General features: G+C 43.4%; 1 protein-coding gene across 1 annotated transcript; it reads right to left on the bottom strand.

Moving 5' to 3' along the window:
- Positions 1 to 3817: 3817 nt before the first annotated feature.
- Positions 3818 to 22478, bottom strand: sema3e (sema domain, immunoglobulin domain (Ig), short basic domain, secreted, (semaphorin) 3E). The gene is made up of 17 exons (XM_008287445.1): positions 21822 to 22478; positions 13913 to 14073; positions 13560 to 13619; positions 13121 to 13240; positions 11143 to 11236; positions 10778 to 10894; positions 10102 to 10244; positions 9897 to 10011; positions 9361 to 9430; positions 9138 to 9282; positions 8565 to 8790; positions 8309 to 8400; positions 7851 to 7892; positions 7462 to 7628; positions 7042 to 7109; positions 6634 to 6767; positions 3818 to 5902 (listed from the first exon to the last, which is right to left on the bottom strand). Exons 1-17 carry the CDS (start codon positions 21952 to 21954, stop codon positions 5402 to 5404), a joined length of 2388 nt encoding a protein of 795 aa, XP_008285667.1. The 5' UTR covers positions 21955 to 22478; the 3' UTR covers positions 3818 to 5401.
- Positions 22479 to 22637: the final 159 nt, after the last annotated feature.

Below are 22637 nucleotides of genomic sequence, written 5' to 3'. Positions count from 1 at the left end.
GACAAAGAGAGAGCAATAAATGATCAGATCTAGGTGTATTGATTGGATGAATAGAGCAGCTCAGTCAACACTCAGCTCGCTCCAGTGGAACAAGTAAACATCCTGGTTGACCACAGGATGTGCACACTCAGCCGAATACAAAAATCTTGAATAAATGCACTTTTTTAGCTACAAAATTCTTGTGGTATTTCCAGTGATCGGTATAAAGGCTCGCTACTGCGCTGCGTGCCTGAAAGTAGAGCTCGATGCGTTCATCTTTCACACCTCCGTATTTATAGAGAAGCTTTCACGCTTCTCGAGTGAAACCACAGCATCATACGGGCTTCCGTGTGTGATTCCATACTTTTCCGAGTCTCTGATTTCCCAACCGGCGTGGAATGCGTTGCCTGACCGCGTGCGCCGCTTGTTGTTTAACAGCCTCGGCCAGCTGTTGGTGCCGACAGAGTGCAAAGGTCGGAGTGATGTAATGAGAAAGGCGCAGGGATAAAGAGATGGATTAGAGGAGAGAGCAACCCCCACAGGGACACGAACGTAGCGATTACACGGAGATTAATGACACAGCGCTCGCTGCGTCACAGACATGTACACACACAACACTCGTGGCGTGATCGTCGCGTTCGCCGAAGACGATCACAGAGACGCCGAGCAAAGTTGGAAATGCGATGATAATGAACATCTTTTAACTGAGCCCCTCAGCATTAGTAATTCATACCTGTCTGACATGCGCCATATTTTGGAGCATCTGTGTTTTTCTCTTACATCAGGTGTTTCTCTTGGCAGCAGCCTTAGAGTTGCCAGATCAGGCAGCAATAGAACACAAAGTTTGTTGGTCTCAGGGGAAGCGAAACCCCACACAACCTGCTTGGATGCACGTTCCTCTGTTCTTCTATTCTCTGCTTCATTCACTTCCTCTCTCCCTTGGTTTATCAGTAGCAGGAAAAAGCCAGATGATCTACGCCTCCCATCTTTCTCACTCGCTTGGCGGTCCCCCTCAAAGCCTCTTGTGCCTGGTGAGGTATGGGAGCTGTGGGAAACATGGCGGGATGACGGGTGGGAGGCATCTTTTACGCTCGCAGAGAGTCCCACACGCACGTGCATCCCCGGTGAATCACGCCGAATGAATGGGTCGGGCTTTTTTATTATCTTGTTTTTGTGAGACGAAAACAAAGATCACAAACAACCGATGAGTAAACGGACGTAAAATTTCGCAGGGGTCAGCCCAACCTCTCCTGGCGCCGGTTATTCGATGTGCTGGGAAAATACTGTACCTCTGTGACAGCTGCGTGAGTGAGATAACACGCAGTACATATTGACACGCTGCTGTGTGTGTGTACAGTGTTTCGATGTCTTTATTTTTTCAGATTCACTTTGTGGATTTTGTTTATGTCCAGTTTTTTTTTTAATAGCCCCCTTTGTTCTCTGTAGATATGCAGGACAGGCGACTATCTGTGTCCCCACTTTCCCTTTTCCTTATCAGTTCACTTATCAACATGGAGAGCATTGTATTTGATGGTTAACCTTCAATTTCCTATATGTGCTGAGAGCATTTAGAGATAAAAAAAAAAGAAGAAGGCTTATCTGTCCAAGCACATGGGCAAGATAAATTCAAAAAAGGTGCATTTTATGTAAATGTTAAAAGCAGAACAGTGGATTGTAATGAGGAGCTACAGCAAAAAAAAAAAAAAAGAAACCTGAGGAGTTTGATCCAGAATATAAACAAGCTTGTCTCTGTTTCTTCTCATGGTTGTGATGATGCAGTGTTATGGTATGAACACACGAGACAATTTGCCATGGGGGTGAATTTCAGCCTTGCATGCGAGTGAGTGTGAGCGAGAGGGAGATTGGTGCAGAACTGTTGTTTTGTTTTTATCCTTATTTTCACAGACAAAGCCATTAAAGCAAATACAATCAAAAGTTGTAAAAAAGAATAACACGTTCTTGTCCACACATGCAGTATCCTGGTGCACACGATTTACAATGCATTACTAGCTGTAGCGGATCATTTGCTGTTTGTTCATTTTGCGCTGCCTCATAACCTCCACTCCCCTCCGTGACATTTTCACTTGTAATAAAGTGTTCTGGTGCGCTGGCTCCTAATGGAAATAGCGCCGTGTGGGGACAAAAAAAAGACGACAGGGAAGCGGGAGAGGCTTCAAATTGCCGAAAAAGAGTAAGCACTGTAATCTTCACGAAGGCGAGGAAACGTGTACGGCGGCGTGTTTACTGCGTTGACGTTTGACCTTTTGATCCCTTCATATCGCTATGGAAAGATTTATAACATCCCATTAGATTAAATTGGTCTCTTGACCCTTGAAGTGTAGGACTGGATATATTTTTTAAAAAGATATATGCAGTTGCAGATTCCTTTCTGTTGTGTTCCCAGAGCTGCTCAGATGATCTCCAAAAGTTTCATGCAGGAGGCAAATGCCAGCTTCAGTCCCAGATTAGAAAAGAAAGCACCTTTGAGCATAACTAAGAGAAGCAGCCTCATACATTAGGGAATGATGTACGAGTGACCACAGGGATCAGTGGATAGAGGGGCGGCCCAAGGACCAGAGTAAAGGTGTTCAAACTTGACAGAGAGAGAGAAGAGGGGAGCTTTGATGAGGAGGGGAGCTGAACAGGTTCAGAGACTGTTGCTATGGTAGCCATGTGGAATAAATCAGCAGCATGAATTCTGTTCTCAAATGCCTTCAGCACCCCTCTGACTCAGGTAGACCTAGACAGAATTTGAATGAGCACGGTGTCCCAGTGAGCAGTATGCTGTGAAAAAAAAAACACTTGTTACTAGTTGTCTTGGATGTTTTTGTTTCAGCAACACCTTGATTTAGTAATTAGGTTGATATAACAGTATGAACAGTTGCAACTAAATAAATAGATTGTGGACCACTATGATGTTGCTGTAGAGGAAGATTTAAGTGTTTATTAATGTATTTGTCAGACGCTATAGCAGAGGAAGCCTGTGCATAAACAGATAATGTATAGTAGAATATATTAATATGCTGCTGGAACAATCGGAAATATGTTTTTATGAGAAAACATCTAAATGTTAAGGAATATTGTGTATACTATGCTACATTTTAGTGTTTGATTTACATGTTTGCATAGTGCAAATGCTAAATATCACTGATTAGATAGTATAAAATGTGTTTCACCAACATATGGCCCAATTATACAATCATCCTCCAACGTATTCATACCCTTCCATTAAAGAAAAGGCAAAATTCACAATAATCACTCAAATAACTAGAAACTGAAAAAAGTAATAATAAATAAAAATTTGATAAATTGTAATTTAGTGAAATAAGACATTGCTTTTGAATTTTGGTTGAAAAGAATAATTTAAAAAACAAACGAAAACTGTCAAATTAGAGCACTTTGCTGATGAGCAGTGGACCAAAATTCTAAATAGCTGTCAACAGGTGCAGAAGTCTGACTGAGAGTTACAGAAAACACTTGATTGCAGTGATTGGCTCAAAGGGTTGATCAACGAAATATTAGTTTACGGGTCCCATCATGCTTGTGTCATGTTTTGTTTTGGTTTTTTAAAATTTTTCTGCAATGTCATGATTTTCATTAAATTTATTATTACTTTTGTCAATTTCAACCTATTTCAGAGACGACTGTTTTTTTCCTTCTTTATTGGGAGGATATGAATACATTTGAGGACGACTCTTGGAAATGGACCACAGTCACCGTAGTTATTAAGCAGAGAACGTGTGGCTGCGTGCCGATGTGTTTGTGTGTGTTGCTGCACATGCTCAGAGTGTACTTAGGCGTTATTGATGGCTCAACCACAGAGGTGACACCGAGGAAGGATGGTCCATCTTTTTTTTTAATGGCAGGTATTTATAAGGGGTATAGCAGACAACATATTCATTCTTAGATGAAGAATATCCAAAGAGAATGACGAGTGACAATACAAAGGCCTGAAAAGTGGTTGTTGTTTTTTTTTTCTCCATGTCACGAAAACAACACATAGACAACAGGGTCGAAACGATAAAGTGACATAAAATAAATAATGCACAGCATGAAAAAAAAACAAAAAGACACAATCCTCCAGAGTAATTAGCACAACCACTACAGTGCATTTCACTGTAACATCAGATTGTTTGTTTTTGTCATCTCAGGATTACATGAATATTCATAAGACTGACTCATCTGTTTCACTAATGACATGCTTGGATGGTCCCCCTAACATTTATTCATCTCTTTTTTTTTTTTTCTTTTAAGGGAAATGTGGTGTTGTACATCGCTGTCTGTGGTGGTAATTATGACTCCCATCTGCAACATCACTGCAGACAAACAAGAAAGTGGGCGGAAGGATGACGAGGGAATAAGGAAGCGAAAGAGGAGGGAAAAGGAGGAAAAGCAGTGGGGGAAAGAAAGTGAAAGCAGCCAGCAGAGAGAGGGATGACTTTTTGAATACACAGTTATAGTTACCAGATGTGCACACAAAGACCACCCTGAATTTTAGATAAATACAATATACAATACACACAATACTGTTGGTACATTTGATCACAATTGTAGATGTAACTTACAGTAACAATAATGTCCACTGATGGGACCACTTTTCATCTACTGGAACAGGTTTAACAAGTGCTTAAATAGTATTTATTTCCATTGAGGGCATAATTATAATTAAAAACATGCCTCAAATATCCGTAATAGTGGCGTTGCAACATCTCGCACCGAGGTCATCACCCCACAGCCGCCATCGAATCAAATTAGCATTTTTCACTCTACAAAATCAACAACACCATATTTTTTTCCAGTTTAGGACATCTAAACAACTAGACAACTCAAAGTAGAAACCAAGAAAATAAGTTACTGCAGTACCAATGAGAGATCAGAAGGCGGTTAGCTTTAACATCGTTGTTTTTCTCTCGTAATCAAGAGTTTGTCGTTATTTACGCCGTCGAATGAGAGGTGAAGCAGAGATTTTTTTAGCCGAGCGGTCTCGGTGTGCGTTTTGATTGACGGCTGGGTCGGGCTGGGGTCAGTCCGCAGGAGCTGATATGTATTATGGTCTGTCTCTCCAAATCAGAGGCAACATTGGTTAATCTGTCGTCCGTCCGCCCCCAGGGTCTCTGCTCTGTATTGACACGGACATTTGTACTGTTGACCCAGTGTCTGCACCAAATAATAAGTTTTACCCCACACACACAAACAAAAACAAAGCAAAATGTGGGTTTAAAATAAGTGGAAATGGCACAATCAAAGTACTGAGTGGTGAATGTAGCTACGATAGCGAGGCAGCCTGCTACTGTTGTTTTTTTTTTTTCTATTACTGCTCTTGTCGAAAGCAAAGTGAAAACCTTTTACGTGGTGCAAACACTGAGTGAGTCTGACCTTTAGACTGCATGTGAGTAGTATGTACTGTCAGCCTCTGCTCTCCTCAGGTGTCCAAGGTGTGCCTGGGAGCTCTGTGGGAGTTCTCCTCTCCCCTCGCTTTTCCTCTCTTCTCACCACCCAAAGGAACATACTTCCTTTTGGTCTTTTTGCGTTTCTTATCAGAGCACCACACTCTCTCACAGTACTCCTCTACCCTCTGAGCATCCCCGTAGCCAATCAGCTGGAGGAACTCCTTGTACCACAGCCTGGAGTGGGGGCCCGAGACGGAGGACGGCACCAGAGATCTGGGGCTGATGCTGGGGCCCGGCGGGGGGCCAATTGAGGAGTGGCACGGAGCTGTGGCTTTCTCTCCCTCCCCGTCGTTAGCCGCGTGGATGGCCGACTCCACCCTCTCCCCTTTGAGCACGTGCAGCCGGATTCGTAACAATGTGTGCACGTATCCGTGTTCCACAGTTTGGCACACGTACACGCCGGCATCTGAGCTTCTCACACGTAGGAACAGCAGCCCGTGGGAGGTCATGATAACCCGCTCATCACCTCGTACCTACATAAAGGGAGAAAAAGCATTTATTTTTTCTCAAGCCAGTAATGTAGTCTTTATTTAAGTCGAGAAATTCAAGCATCTGTGGCACTGTTTGTTCTTCCCCCAAGAGGACTTCGATTAAAACAACCTACAGTACAAGTAAAGGATAAATTAAGGCAGAGCAGTACTTTAATAGCTCACTCAATACAAAGACTCCAGGTTCTGTAACCACTCCAAGTTTCTTTCACTGCAGCAAACACTGCATGTTTGAATATAATGCATAAATACACATGTATAGGATATAAAAGTTTGTTTTGATTCATTTGAATAGGTTTGCTCGTTTTTAGCTTACTTTGCCACCCCTGGGCAGTGTGGTAGAATAGAAATTTGTTTGCAGTGTTCAATGCACTGAAAAAAGCATTTAAATAACCAGCATCTGCTCCCAGAAACGATTCCCCAGTTACAAACCACAAACCTCGCCGTTTATGTAAATGTAAATACTTATTGCTTGAGATGAAATTACAAAACTACACCTGAGGTGGCAGCAGAAATTTGAGCTAGAAGACAAATTAAAAACTGCTTGAAAGGAAAAATGTGTTGTTGGAAGAACACAGCAGGAGTCAGTGCTAAAATATAAAAACTGACCCTTCCACTTTCAATATTTCCCCACCACTCTGATCCATTTCTCTGCCCAGGGTGTTGCATATTTTCCTCATTTGTGTTTGTTATGTTGTTTCTGAATGCAGACTCACCTCCAGTTTCTCTCCTCCTTTCTGTAAGAACCAGAGGACCTTGGCTTGGAGTGATCTCGGGACACATTCTAGTAAAGTGCTGTTGCTTTCCACGCTGTACACCAGCTTCTCTTCGGCTCGCTGCCATTGTTCATCTGTATACAAACGCAGACACGCATGTCATAAAAGATAGCGAGGGGAAGAAAGGCGGCAGTGAACTGCAGCGATGCATCATGGTCTGTTTTTCTGCTACAGTACATGAACATTAACCTCTCTCACCTCTAGCTGCAACACGAGGTCATGCTTTTTTCATTCTGTATATCTTGTGTTGATGGTTTTTCTAACAAAATGTTGAGTCTCCAGTAAATATACACAAGGTTTCTTGGACACACACACACACACACATCCCACAGCCATTTATACACTAACCATCAATTTGCAGCCCATTGCACAGCTGTACGGCGTTGCCATGGCGAACATCCTGCCGCCTGAATCGCCTGCTAAGAAGCGAGAGAGAGAGAGAGAGAGAGAGAGGGAGTCATTTTTAAACATGTGATGAAAGTGCAAGAGATGGTTGAAAAGGAAGGAGGAAAAGAAAGTGAAAGTGGGAGAAAGAGGAAGGCAAAGGGAGGTGATCAGGTGCATACTGATAGGCCTTACATAACACCTGGCTGTCATGACTCTCAGCGCCTGTGATAATGACTCGGTAAACCAGCCTCAGAGCATTGTGAGTTTTTTCCAGAGCGATGAGGTCTACCGTTAAAGCTGCGAACAGCCGATATCACACGCAAACATCTGCAGGGGGAAGAGAAACACGGATGCTGCTTTGAAGTGCATGTGGGCTATTACCTCTTGGTGTAGACTCCAGCGGGGTAGTATCTGGAGCAGGTGAGGCCATCCCAGGCGCAGTAGGGGTCTCGAGCCAGGCAGCAATCTGCACATTCTGAACCGTACAGGTCACACTGATGCAGTTTGACTTGAGCCACACCCACTTCCGAACCCACGTATAGCTGTTGCTGTTGAAAGCAAGAAAATGTAGAGCGTTGGTATCAAGACAGTTTAATTGGAATCAGATTTTACATCTCTGGTCTGTCTATTCCTCCTCCAATTGGGCTACCTAACCACAAGTAGTGCATCTGAGTCATGTCCGTGTAATGCAAAGTGTCGCAATGTTATCATCTTGTGGCTAAACAACAGAATTGCAGGAATAAAAATGTGTAGTACAGTTCTTCTCTTACCCTTTTTGGTGATATTATGATCTCTCTTATTGGTGCTGGTAGCTGCAAATAGGAAACACGTTACTGTTTTTTCAAAAATGAAGTGAAATCAATCGTCCATTATGTGCTGTAAGACAAGAAGGAGCTAAGTTCTTTGTCACTGCTTTCATCCATCGAAAATCGGGCCTGAATTAAAGTGGCAGCAACCGCCGCTTGCAGACTTGTTAAAGGTTCACTGATCTAAGTAGAACTGATATATTCAAATCAGTCTGAAGGTCTCTCAGCAGACTGGCTGCACAATCACACCCTCTTGCTCCTCTGATGAAGCGAAATCAGCATTAAGTGTTTTCAAAATAACCCCTCGTACGGTGTAACAGAAGCAGCAGTGATGGACTGTGATATTTATGCAACAAACTGCAGAATTCACTCGGATAGGAAGCCGTCTTTGCATTCACATTCCATCGCTAAAAATAGAGTACCTTGAATACTTGCAGCTCTTCCAGCAGCACCTCCTCCATAGTGTCTGTGTCTTTGTTGTAGATGGTGATAACTTTCAGCACCACTGAGTCATCTAAGCGAGGAAGACGGTAATATCACATTGTTGCTTATACAAAGGGTTTTACAGGTAATGGCATGGAGGTATTCTGCTTTCATTACCGCAATTTCAGGTTTGAATTTGTCTTGTTTTATTAGTGTGATGAATGAAAACAGTAACTAGCAAACGAGTGTGTGTACCAGTGCCGATGTAGAGGACATGGTAGTGTCCGTCCTGGGCTTGGACCCGATCTACCGCAATCTGGGTCAGCTTTCTTCTGCCCGGCTCGGTCTGCAGCAGGACGGGCCTGTGATGCTGCGGAAGCACTGGGCGATACATCACAGGATGAGAGCGCACGAACCGCAGAACTTCATCAGGAAACTCCTTTGAGCTGGAGAAGCCGCCGCCGTTCATTTTACTGGCACACTGTAACGGAGAGAGTATGATGGATATAAGGAGATTAAAAGGAGGTGATAGGACAAAGACAAAAGAAGACTATTAATTGCATCGGCGCTGTGTGAGCAGGGTGGGAAAGAAAAAAAGCTGACGTGCATTAGTCAGGCTCAGACTTGTCTCCGTGTGACCTGCTGAGGTGGTTACGACGGTGCTGACATTCACCACAGCTGCCCTACATTCTCTAAACATTGGGCCTTTCAAAGGACATCTGTCGCGGGCACAGGCTGGATGGAACGGAGAGCGCCGCGAATAAATAACGTTGGCAATCTGGTAATGAAATCCCATAAACATTATTTATTTAGAAAGTGAATACTCACGGATCCAGGTCGAGGGTAGGGGACTCTGTCCTCGTGAGGTGTCCAGTGATGCTCGGGTCTCTCTCGGTAGGCAAATGGACCGTTAAAGGCTGCTCTGATGTCCTCCATGTGATAAACACACACCGCGTAGCCTTTAAACACCGCGCTGCAAAAAAAGGACGGCTCCATTAGCGGTTTGATAAGAAAAGCCTGTAATGAAACGCTGATATCGTCCTCCGCTCACCTTGTCGTGCTAAAGAGGCCAAATATTTCTGGGTTTTTCTCATCCTTGCTGTTGAGCACAAACACATCCTCTGAAACATGAAAGTTGGATTTTTTTTAGTGAAAAGTTGTAACAACATTAACCCGTTGTGAGAATGTTAGCACGCTGACATTTAGCTCAAAGCTTAACTGTGTCTTAGTGTTCACAGAAAGGCTTTGGCTTCAAATTTGTTAGTAAGTGCCATCTTTGTTTTGTAAAGGGGGCTTTGTAGTCACTGTTAAGATTACACCTAATATTTCTGAAGTGTTTTTTTTCTTGCAGAAGGTGTTTGAAAGATCACAGTTTCTTTATTCTTTTGCAAAGTGGATGCTCGAATGCAATACATGAGATGTTTGCAGGTAAATGTTAACACGTCAGGCTGGACACACAAAGTAAGAAACATCCAAATATTATAGTGACTTTGGAAATCTTAGATCAACACGTGTGCATTACAGACAAAGCATGAAAAGCATCATCATCAATATTTAAGATGGCAATAAATGCTGCTGTAGCTTTACCGAGATCATCAAAGTGCGTGTCAATGCCGTTCGGTCCGGCCACCGAGCAGATGAGACGAGTCTTGAGGAAGGAGCTCCATCTATTCACCAGCATCCTCTGTCCTCCCTGGTCATTCTGAGAGATGAAGGCAGATATATATTGCGACTGCACTGTCAGTACTTTCATTTTTGGCCAGAAAAGTTGCTGCCGCATTGGCATTCTCACCGCACAGACTCGGCCAACGCGGGCGTAGACGGCCTTGTTCATTCCCTCGGCGTCCACCTCCCGCTCAGTGAAGAAGAAGTAAACTTTGTCATCGTCTCTGTCGTCGTTGTCAGGAATAACTGCTGAGCCCACAAACTTAGGTTCTGTAGGAAGAAGGATTTTTACATTAGGCAGGGAGTGGTATATAAAGCACACAAGATGTTAGGTAGTGATTTAACAACTGGAACAAACAGTATGCCCTCTATGAGTTGTTTTAAAGTTATTCTCTTCTTGGTTCTTATTGGGGGAATCCCTTATATAGAGTAATCTGCTATTTGTCAAAGCATTTTTGAGAATTTCCAGTATTTTTAAAAACACTAACAAGACATTAATCTTCAAATAGAGCCAATCTCTGATAAAACAGGTAAGACTGATGTCATATAGAAGGCCTACTTTATCTAAATCTGAACCAGTGTCACATTTTTAAAGCATTTAATAACAAGATGATTCAATTCATTGATAAAAAACCAAAACATTTAGACAATATATCAGTTCATTTCCTGGAAGCAGCATCTAATTTTCGGAACTGTCGCACTATTTTGACATATTCTTGATGTGTTTTCGAGTGTTCTGTATCGGCAAGCGCACCCTCGTGTTTATAGTGAGATGTGATCATTTCCCTGTAATGTACACTAACCGTTGAGCTGCTGCCTGTCGTTCCTTTCGGTCCGTGTGTAGGTCTGGTTGTTCAGTCGACACAAAGCGCCGTCATTCTCCCAGTAGTCGGTGTACAGGCCGATGTAGAGCTCTCCTCCTGATGCAAACATGAACGCACAATCAGAGTTATGACCACACATATATCATCCGAGCAGCAACTCCTTCGACTGTCATTAAAGTGGACCACAAGATGGCAGTATTGACTCTTATGATTGAGGTTAACACAACGACAAACCCAGGAATTATATTGTATGTCATCCAGCTGATACAAAAACATACTTCGTAGTCTCATAATTGTTCTTTTAGCTCAAGCTGATGGTGAAGTTACAGAGTGAGCGGTCTTACTGGAGAGTGTAGATGTGCAGGGGCTGTTGGGGTCATACGGGCAGCGTCCTCTGCCGCTCATAACACTCTCTTCTTCAAGAGTAAACAGCTTGTCCTGAGGACAACACACAGAACACACAGGTACAGACACTGGGTGTTTGCACACAAATACACATGAACTTAAATCCCACAAACACACACTGAGCAGCGACGCTCGTGCGACGGCTTTAACAACATCCAGACGAACCCCGAGAGGTGACGTGTGGAGAAAGTGATAGAAATGAATTAGAGAGAGGAAAGATCAGAAAGTGATGGATGAGAAGGAGAAGGAAGATAGATGAGATGAGGAGTGATTGATGACCAAATGAAGGACTCCTGTCTGGTGCATACTCAGGTTCGCTCTGCTCTTATATCATAGTGAGATCACCACTTCTACTCAGATGTAGACTTCAGATGTGGCTGCTCCGCACGGCAGGTGGCAGAAACACACACATGCTCACACAGACCCACACACCTAACTACACAGACCTGAACTCCCGATAGAACCACAACTCATATGTTCTGCGCCACCACAGTGTTCTTGACCGTCACTGGCGGTTCAGAGGGCATGTCATGTATTGCATTGATTTATGAGTAGCCAGGGAGCCCCGCTGTGCTGTGACTACCGGCCTACGTATGATTGTAACAGAAGTCGCTTTCTGGGTTAAACTCATTCATCACACAAAGTGATCTGTCAGAACCAAATGGAAAAATAGTTAAAATAGGCTGAATCAATGGTAGTTTATGAGCAGTTCTGTGAAATATTAAGTGTTTTTATTGAAACATCTGGGCCACTTGTGCATTAATACATGATTCATTAGTCACTGGCTCGTGACGAATAGCAACAGTATCTCTATCATAGTTTATCGTAATGTAAATATTATGCAGCTCAGGCTTAATGGTGACTGTCGGGTAAATGTAATCTCATATACCACATATGAGATTTGTGTGAGGCAGTTTCGCGGAGAGGTTGTCTATACTGACATAAATCAGCCATATCTGATTCTGTTTCGCTCAGCTCTGAGCATTCCAGCGACGTGAGTGATGGCTTAGTGTGGTTCCTGTTTGAAAGCTGTGACTGGCCTGGTCGACCTGCTGGACCAGTGCTGGAATGCAGAATGGAAACCTTTCTCCCCTCCTCTGTCTAAATACATCTCACACACACACACAGACACACACCTACAACCGTTCACTGTTTGACATCTGGGAGATATGTGTCATATTGTATCCAAACATGCTCACGCTGATGTATGCCGGCGCTCTATTATGCATCGCCAGACACTCCTGTGTACCCAAATCCCACTCAAGGGCAGGCTGACACACAGACATTTGAACTGACCCCTTAATGAGACAGAATATTTGTCTTCCCTGAACTCAAACCCTCTTCCCTCAAAGGGAAAGTGGAACCTGGCCTGTTCTCCCTGTTTACCTGGACAGAAATGGTGCCAAATTGCTCTAATATAAATCGAAGCCTTCTGCCAAATAGTTCTCGGTCTCTCCGAATAAAATAGAACTCTTACTCTGTGTCTTTTCAATCTCTACCTCACATCAGTCCTTGTTGCTAAGTGGATAAATCTGCCTCGAAGAGCATGTGCAGAGCTTCACAGCTCGGCAGTCCGAGCGCGTATTAACAGTTCTGTAAGCTCCTGGCTAAAATATTATAAAAACAGTGTGAAGAAGGTTCTATCTAGGTCCATCTAAAGAAAGGGGAATTGTAGAGCAGATATTCGGCTGACTGTTTAACAAATAAAGCCTGCAGCATTTTCATTTGATTAACTGTGTTTTGCTACCAGTTCACTGCAGTGAAGAATAAAATGGAGTCTTTTTTTTTTTAAGCTAAAACCATAAAGAGCAATGGCATAATTGATGAAAGGACTGAAAAGGTCACAGTCCTGCTTGATTAAAAGATCTGAAATCATCCGTTCTTTAACCAAACTCTATTTCTGTCCTCAAGACTCACCTGCCCTGCGTGTCCCACTCCGACCAGGGCACAAGTCGGGTTAAAGGCTCCTGTTCCACAAACCAGCAAATGAGTCTGGTTGTGCTGCTGCAACACCTTGATGTAGTTGGCACACTCCGGCTGTTGGAAGAGATATAGCGGATGAAGCGGGGCGCAGGTAGAGCGGGGCGGGTGAGTCAGGGGGTTTGCGAGGGAGGATTGCGGTCACGCAGTAAAATAACGGCGTAATGGAAAAATGGCAGGGATTTAGTGCATCATCAATAACAGCAATGCTCGAGGTTAAACAAAGGTTAACGAGCCCAGTGAGGTATGTAAATCCGCTCATGCACGCGGATGGAATTTACCTTTAATAAATGAACTACATTGTTTATGTGAATGTCGGGTCAATACACGCTATCAGCTGGGCATTTGTGTTTACCCTCGAGGACGTACGTCTTACCTTTTCCCTCCCCTTCATCATACACTCCTCTATCTGAGACTCTGTACTGGCCCACTGGATCTGAAAGGAAGCCCACACAAATAATGTTGTAGTGAATTTAATAAAAGAAACTGAAAAATACTATTCGTCTAGTGCATGTTGTAAGTGTCTGATAGTACTGGTTAGATCAATCACTCAAGGCCGTTGTGCGCCTCTTTTCAGTTTCTCATTAAACAACTCATGCAGTCATTTTAAACTAAACACAGATTTACAAAGACAGGCGCACATACATCCAATTTGGTTAACCTATAGCCCCACGAGTCTGAGAGTTCAAATGTCTCCCTTCATGACGGGCAGACGGGGATGAAACCGACCTCTCTGTGGTGTGTGTTAACCCGGTCCAGGCTCAGGGAGAAAAGAGTATTCTTGGCACCGACATAAAGCCTCTCGTGGCCCTCATCCAGCAGCATGGTCTGGGGTTGAAGAGACGCTCCATGTCCCTGGAACACCCAAGTCCTGTTCAGCTGCCAAAGCTCTGCACACACAAAATCACACCAATGGAATAAGACAAAGGGATTGCAAGAGGAACCTGGAGATGGAGAGATTTATATTTTACATGTGGATTCTCATCTTGTTTCGTGATTGTGCTGAAAATCAAATTTGACCAAGTGCTCTCTCTCAAGAGGTTTCTAAGCGCTCTGGTAGCCTGTCCCAAACTGCTCCAGTGGCCAAGGGCACAGTACAACATGTGTTTTTGATCGGTAGCTACCCCAAGAGAATGTCGGACGGCAACATCAAGACCAGCTTCCCGTCTCATCTCTGGCTTCCACGTGACACCTAAGCCTCCTGTGCCTCGATTCAGATGTGCTCTCATTTACTAAAAGTCCACATTAAGTAAATGAGCGCACAACTGAGCTCAAAGCAAACCTCACAGGCACCAATAAGCTCCTGTAAAGACGACTACTAACCCTTAGCACAACTCAGCCGTGAAAAAAAAAGCATTCAGGGATAGTTGTGGGAAAGATGTTGTAATTAATGGGAGGGGCTTGGATTTTCACAGCCTCTCTCTCTCTCATATGGTCTCTTTTGCTGGGAGGAAGCACTTTTATCAGAAAGGAAACGGAACCAGTGTCTTTATCAGTTCAGAGGCTGCCACTCCCTGTCATTCTTGCTTTAGGTGATTTGAAATCCCACCCTGACAGACATGTCATTAAATATAAACACACGCTCATCAGAACAACCACGGATTAAGTAGATAGTTTGCATGCACATACCACCCATGCACACTCATCTGCATCTACCTGATTGAACTTGACAGGCTGCTCCTCCGTACCTGCTTTCTGTAAGCTCCTTGAGAGGTTGAGGGTGAAGGATTTTAAACCTCCAGAGGTGTGCACTTCCTCGGGGTTGCGCTGGCCTGAAAACCCTTTCATTAACACATGATCGGGTTGAAAAGGGTGCCCTTGTAAAAGAAGAAAGAGGGGATCTGGTGTGTGTTAGCTGCCTTTCAGAGACCTGGGGCGGATTCGAGCCGACAAGCCGGGGTCTGTGATAAAATTCGTAAAGCTAAAGCTGCACAGGTTCCATTTGTCGTACTTTTGTGGTAGGATATCTATGCACTGTTCCTTCTTTTGGATGAATCACACACGACTACATAGCCAAGCCAAACTACCTCAACTGCTGCTGAGGTGCCTCGACACGCCGGGGCTGCAGGGGGTGATGGTATGATTTGTTTTTCTAGCATCTATATGTTTTCACTGATACTTGATCTCCGAGATAGAAGGAGAGCGTGTTTATCCTATTTTCGTAGATCACTCATGGCAACAGCACTCCACGCTGTGTGGAACATTTTATTTGTTTAAAATGGTATTAGGTATCCACAGAGGAGCGGGTGACTGTGTATACTTTGTTGCTATTAAGATTTCCATGTTGGAGACAAGCGACTGTTTGTTTGAGTAGCATTAGATCTTGGGTGGTTAGGTGGCAGAGACGGAGGGGATGTGGCAGTGGTGTTCTGTCAGAGCCCAGACATGCTTCCTGTAATTATCTAATCCACACACACACACACACACACACACGGAGCTCTTTCGATTTCTCTGTTTCTCCCACACAGAGATGTCTCTATTTCCTAGTTCCCTCAGAGTTGAGCCGGACTTGGATCAAGGATAGTCTTCTAACATTAACTTTCAAACAATCAGCTCCTTCTTCATGTGAAGGCAAATTTGCTACCACTTATTAAAATGACAGACTTAGATGGCTATTTAAAGTGATGGAGTAAACGGTGCATGAGTCAAAACCGTTTATCCATCTATTTTTCACTTGTCTTTGCCAATAAAGATGATTGGCAGGTGATTCCTTTGGACACATGCACATTAACAGGATGTGCATGACAGACTCACGCACAAACGTACACACACACGAACAAAGATAAATACATTTCTCTGGGTAGGTTTTTGTAGATAAGTAGGTAAGAAAGAATTAAAGAAAGAAAGAAAGAAGACTTTACACTCCCCACAAATACAAGTGACAACAAACTATAGTCATAAAAAATGGGTTGATTACAATTATTACAGGTAATTAAAGCTGCTAAAATACAATTGTTGAATCTCCTGATTACAATGACACACTGAGAGATGCTTCAGACCGGTGATTTAAAGGCTTCCTCTCTGTCATTATGTGTGCCAGTCACAGCTCAGGCTGGAATAACGGAAAGAGGGGATTTCCACATTTCCCCCATACCTCCCTTTCTCTCTCGCACCATCTGCAGCCAGTAAGGGCTCCTTAGCCCAAAGCTAAGGCGCTAGAAGGAGGAGGAGGGTGTTTCTCCGTCAGCGACTGAGCCAGGGAGACACATGGCCCCAACTGTGATCCCACTTCAAATGAAAAACACAGAGAAAAAAAAGGACTCCCTCAAGACAGACACTTTCATCGGCTGTCTGAGGAGCGCTGAGAGATGCCTGAGAAGATTTGGTGAAGTGAAATCAAAATAAACTTCGTGATCTCGTCTTTATCCATGTATGGAAACACTGTTTTGCTGGAGTACAATATGCCTCTGTGTGTGTGTGTGTGTGTGTGTGTGTGTGTGTGCACTAGCATACCTATTTTGGTTTTATAGGTCCTTTAGCAGCATTTCATGTTTGGTCAAATAAACCAAGGTGAATGTATGGAAGCACTTAAAAACACAAATTAAATTTGCTATCATGATTTGATCTATCGCCAGCGCTAAGCACGCGTTTTACGACAGAAATTAAACTCGTGGTTTTTCCAGCGAAACAAGCTTATCCTCAGTGAGTAATGGGGGGCTTGTGCAGGAACAGAGCAAAAGAGAGTTATTGGGGTGAGCTGGAGTTAAAGGGTACAAAAATGAGCAGGGACTTTCTTCTGTGTGCCTTCAAGGCCGGAGCGAGACTGTGGGGGCTGGGGGGACAGGAGCTGGGGAGCTGGGGTGTTATGCCATTATCGGTATACATCCATGTGTTCCCGTATCCCCTTGTGTGTGTGTGTGAGGAGGGGGGAGATGATGTCACAGCGCAAAATGAAAGCCACATGGAGCGTCCGAGGAGGATGAGAGGGAAGTGTGCTTCTCTGTGATAATGACAGAGTTTAATGGTAACCAGAGTGATGTTATAAATCAAAGGGGATACCTGAAAGCTGACACTTCCTAATCAAACAACGCAGGTATTTACATATGTCATGTTCTAATATGCTTCCTGAATGAATGAGTGCGTTGTGTTTGACTGATATTTAATTAAAGTCTACCCCCCATCTGGTCTGAGCTGTACTGCTTCAGAGCCAGAGTGACTGCGGTGTACGTCAACGTATAGCTGCAGCCTCATAAATTATAAACCTATTTCCATCTGAACTGTCATTTGCGTTACATATCTTATGTATTTTTAGTAGCAGAACTCTTAAGCAGCATCTTGCCTGAACAGATCTTCTTTGTGCTTCTTCTCTTGTCCCCCACAAGTTAGCAAAGGGAGACCCCCCTCCCCTCCTTCATTTACTCTCTTTTACACACCAGCCTACAAAAACAATAACCTCTTGGCAATTGTGTGTCCCGACACTCTCGCCATCCCTCATCCTCCTTTTCTTCCCGCTTTAATATCATTGCGGCTTCGTCTCGGGAGACTCAAACAATCTTCGTCCCCTCTCTTTTCACATGTTACAAACTTAACTCATCGCCTCTCCCCACCGGTCGCTTCTCCGGGAAAAGGTCAGAAAGGATATTAGAGTTTCGCCAGCTGCCTTCCCCTCTGGACATCTCATTAATGAACTGGAGAGCACACACATAACACAATGGGCGAGAAAATGACGTGGGGATGTACACGGACTAAATGAGAACGCGAGAAAGGTGAGCGTGAAAGGAGGAGGTTGAAAAATGATCCCCTTTTTTTTTTCTTTTGCTGACCTAAAAGGTGTGATTTATGTAAACCCTCACTGTACCCTCCACTTTGCACTGGTTAGATTTAACAGTGTGTTCTGCCTCGTGGCCACCATCCAAAGCGGTAAATGTTAATTATAGGTCTCTTCACGTGTAGACGGAAGAAAGTTAATGGGACTCCTCACTTACTGCATTAGATCGAAGCGGCAAAAATAAGGAATTAAAATTCCCCCGCTTCGTTTCGTTTCAAGCAGGCACAACTTTAGGTCAAAACCGGTATTTCCCATCTTAACCTCAGAGGAAAGTCACCTACAAGCCTCATCATTTTCAAGGTTGTAAAATACATAGAAAGAGCTTTTTCTTGTCTGGAGAGGAAGGTCTAAAATTACAGTTCAAAGGGGGGGTTTCATACATCAGTAATTGCTACCTGAGTAATCCCTGTGTTCACACATGCATGTCTCTCAGCTCCTACTGCTTAAATATCACAGTTTTACGTTCGTGCCGAGGACAAGAAATGTCTGAAAAACTATTAGCAATTCTCCCACCTATGTTTTTACAAATCTAGAATATGACTCACACACATGTGCAGTATATGAGTAAATTCAGCCCTCCAGTGCTTTAGCCATCTTTTGTTTAAGTTTTCCACGAGGTGAACGTTGGGCTAAAATATAGAATGTGTTTATTTATATAAGCCAACATATACAGTATGATGGTAGCGATGCCAGAAGAGCTTAACATCACCGGATAACTTTATTCACCTTCACAGACTTGCCGAAGAGAAATATTTATGTTGCTTAATGATTATGACTTTTTTGCGGAAAAATGTTCTTGGCAGATGTGCTGAGGCAACGTCTGGTCAATTATAGATTTTTTTAATTTATTTTTTTTATTCGTAGCTGCTCTCACAGTTTTACAAAACTCAGACATGTTTAGTAATACAAAAATAGTGTGACCACTAAATTTACAATATAGTGTCCGTTCTTCTTCTGCAAAGAGGAGCAACAGTAACTAAACTCTTAAATCCAGACGGGGCTTCGTTTTTGTTTGTTTGTTGCTATTTTGTCCTTTTTTGTCCCGAAGAACAAAATGCTTCCTGCATGTGTGCGTTGCTAGAGCAAGTGTCCATTATGCCCAACATAAATTAACATAAATTCCCCCTTCACAACAAACTACCAAGTGCCACTGCTAATGACATGATCCAACCGAAGAAGTGAAGAGTTTTTGGAAGTGACTTTGGTCTAATTAGGTCATCACCGAAAACTGCTGTATCACGCTCTCGGCAGCTTAAGCCAAGCATGATGACAGTGCTGTAGAGCCAGCAAAATAAGTCTAAGCCTGGCCACCTACCTGCAGCCTGTCGGCATTCTGACACACACTCGCTGCGCAACAGCTTCATTAGCAGCAAAATTAATGGTTGTCCTAAAGGAAGAGCTCATTTCACTCCGCAGGCCCGGAGATCTGAAATAAGCTGCTGCCAAGAGCCTTGAATGATGCAAATCCAAATCATATGTGTCCAGAGGTTAAAATATGCTAAAAACCAAAAGTATGTTTTTATTTCTGCTCTATTGTGAGCACATCTCCCTGCAGGGATGTTTCTATATGTAATATTCCAGGATTTAGGGAGTTTAAGTGGCCAAAAAGTCCAAGCAATTGAGGGGCATTAATGTCTTTAGTCTGTGTTTAAGGTCTTACAATGCTGTGCAGCCAAAGATTAGGGTCAATTCTTTCTAAAGACGGCACAGAGTCGGCGCTTGTAACTCGATACGCCATGGGATTTTGGCAACTGTCCAGAGTTAACCAGGGGTGTAAGTAAATGAAAGGATGAAAGTGAATTCGGTACATTTGGAAAAAATCTAAACTGGCGCAGAAGTCTAGACGAGAACATGAGGAACGGATGAAACAGAAGTAGTTAAAAATACTTTCACAGCATGTGCGACGAGTGGCTAACATCAAAGACATCCATACAGTAGAACAGTAAGGTCATCCTTGGAACACATGATAATGTGCCCAGAGGAATTCACTCCCAGAAACCATGGGAAAGCTGATCTCATCGAGCTTTATATTGATCCCACACTCTGTATCTGCCCCATCTGACCAGAAGTGGGTTAAAAATATTTCAGTCATGATATTGGTAACTTTTCCTTCATGTTACCAATCTTTGGCTCAAAGAGGAGAATCTAGATGCCAGATGTCATGGTGATATTTTCATAGTCCTGATGGTGAACAGTAAAAACCACATCCCTATCCATCTCACTGAACCTCATCTAAATCACTGGCATGTGAAGAATTCACACTATTCCGCCTGTGCATGTGTCTGTGTGTGCATGTATATGTATGAGATGGTGTGAACCGAAGGGTGTGCGCAAAAAATCACTGCCCATGAGGCATGTATTAGGACTTAGATGTTTTTCATTCCATAATGATAGGATCCGAATCCAGCCTTTTCATAGTGCTCTGAGCTAGCCAGAACATGTATCAGAGGGAAAAGAGAGAGAGAGAGAGAGCGACAGAGAGAGAACGGTGGATGTCAATCACTGGAGCAGCTCAGCCCTCAGGCGGCTAATGAGTTGGAAAGTCACGATCAAAGCTGAGACTTTTATGTGTGCATTTATGACGAAGCATATCAGCAGTGACCTGCTCACTTGTGTTGATATATGAAATTTGCATGACTGTAGCTAAAAGTATCTTTTTCAGATCTTTTCGCTCCCACTTTGTCTTTCATTTCTTTTGCCATTTTCACTATTTTTCATTGGACAATTGTGTTTTTCTGTATTTATTTCGTGTTTGTTAACAGAATCCACGATGCAAAAAGAGGAGACATAAGGCACACAATATCAGAAAACAGCAAACCCTCCTACTGATGAACTCGACTCGACAACATAACGCTTAACAGACCCCGCACACATATTTATGAGTTATTGACCATCCAAATTCCACACCTATTTTCAACCATGACTAACAGGCTTATGTGGAATCATCACCTTCTGTTGCTATAGAGATCAAAGAAACTGAGGAGGAAAAAAAAAAAAAATCGATGTTTACTCAAGAGTTTTATCTGCAAAGATAAAACCCTCATTATTGTCTGCGAGATACACAACAATCAGTCCACATACCAGCGCGTGCACATCCATATCACACACTCCCACGCACACGTAAACAATCGCACACATACAAACACTTTTTGCTCTCGCTCAGACATATTCCCATGCCAAAGAAAAGGAGAGAGAAAAAAAAAACTACTCCATCGCTCCGCCACTATGGCATGAGAGAAAGCCACATTGTGAATTTTCAGCCACCATGGCTGAGGGACCAAAACAAACTGCAAGGAGGCTCCTTGAGCATCAACAGTGGGTGAAAAAAACACACACACACACACAAAAACATGCACTTCAGAAAGTCAGAGCAGAAGTTGCCCCTTTTGGCTCCAACACTGCGTATCTTTCTTTTTCTCTCAGGCTACAACATATTGATAGTTGCAGCGTCTTTGACTTCACTTTATCTTACAGTACGTTTCCTGTGTTGGTGCATTATTGCATGTGTTGCTTTGCATGCACATTTCATGCACATATCTGTTGCAGAGGAACATTTTGTAAACTACAAACATTAGATTAATCCATCAGTATAACAGTTTTTGACTATTAACTGAGCTGATAGCATTGGTACCAACAACACTGCAGCAGTAATGTCTGGCATTATTTGAGAAGAAAGGCATAAAAAAAATGTTCTGCTACACCTGTTTCATTCTAATTCTGCAATGAAGAGAAAGCTAGCTTCAACTGGTGCTGCGCTTACTATTTTGGTCAGTGTGACTCCCTTTGTGTTCATGCGGCATTTGAAAATTTGCGCAATGTGAGTATTTGCTGCTAAAGTAAATAAGAAGACGCACACTAGGTGTATCTTACCTTTGTGGGAGAGACGTATCCGTGGGTAGATGCTGTGCGCCGTGCGAGCCGTGCCCAGCAGAACGAGATACAGCAGCATCAGTGACAGATACACAGTCCTTATGCGCTCAGCCACCATCACTGAGGCACACATTCTACATTCATACAGTCAGAAAGTCCACACAGCACGTGCAACAGATTCTGTGCAAAAAGGAAAAAAGTCTTTGCTCGGCAACGTCCTGCAAACAGTGTTCAACACGAGACAGTCTTCGGTATAACAATCCAACAAGAGTCTCCCTGGAGGTGACAGTCCATCTTCTAATGATCACCACAATCAACTAAACGTATCTCTGCAGCCTCTATACAGTCTCAGCTTTCTCCTATAGCAGCCTGCTGAAAGCTGCATCCACCCACTACCTCAGTGGACAGGATAGGGCTTTGGCTATTATCCTTGTTTGGTCTTAGTTACCAGGGAGAAGAGAAGTCCAGTTGCTACATTCACGCCGCAGTGCTCACTGCTCTGTGTCCATATGTCAGTCCGTCTGTTTGTTTGTCTGTCTGCATGCACGGCTTAGACTCACTCTTTCTGATCAGATCAACAAAAAAAAGTGAAATTTAAAAAAAAAAGAAAAAAAGCAGATCCAACAAAGGTGTTGGAAGTGTTGATTTGTAAGACCTCAAAGCATTACTCTTTCCCAGCAGGCAGGCAGGCAGGCAGGCAGGCAGAGCTGAAGCTGCTGTACTGTATCTTCAGTCTATGTTCCTCCTCTTGGGTCCACTGGAGCCAGTCATTCTCTGGACGAGAGCCCAGCCGAAGGCAGAGTGGAAGAGGGGAGG

The sequence above is a fragment of the Stegastes partitus genome, unplaced genomic scaffold (assembly GCF_000690725.1).
Source record: "Stegastes partitus isolate 25-593 unplaced genomic scaffold, Stegastes_partitus-1.0.2 Scaffold501, whole genome shotgun sequence".
Lineage (NCBI taxonomy): Eukaryota > Metazoa > Chordata > Actinopteri > Pomacentridae > Stegastes > Stegastes partitus.
The sequence above is the reverse complement of the archived record's forward strand: the minus strand, read 5'-3'. Positions and strand labels throughout refer to the sequence as shown.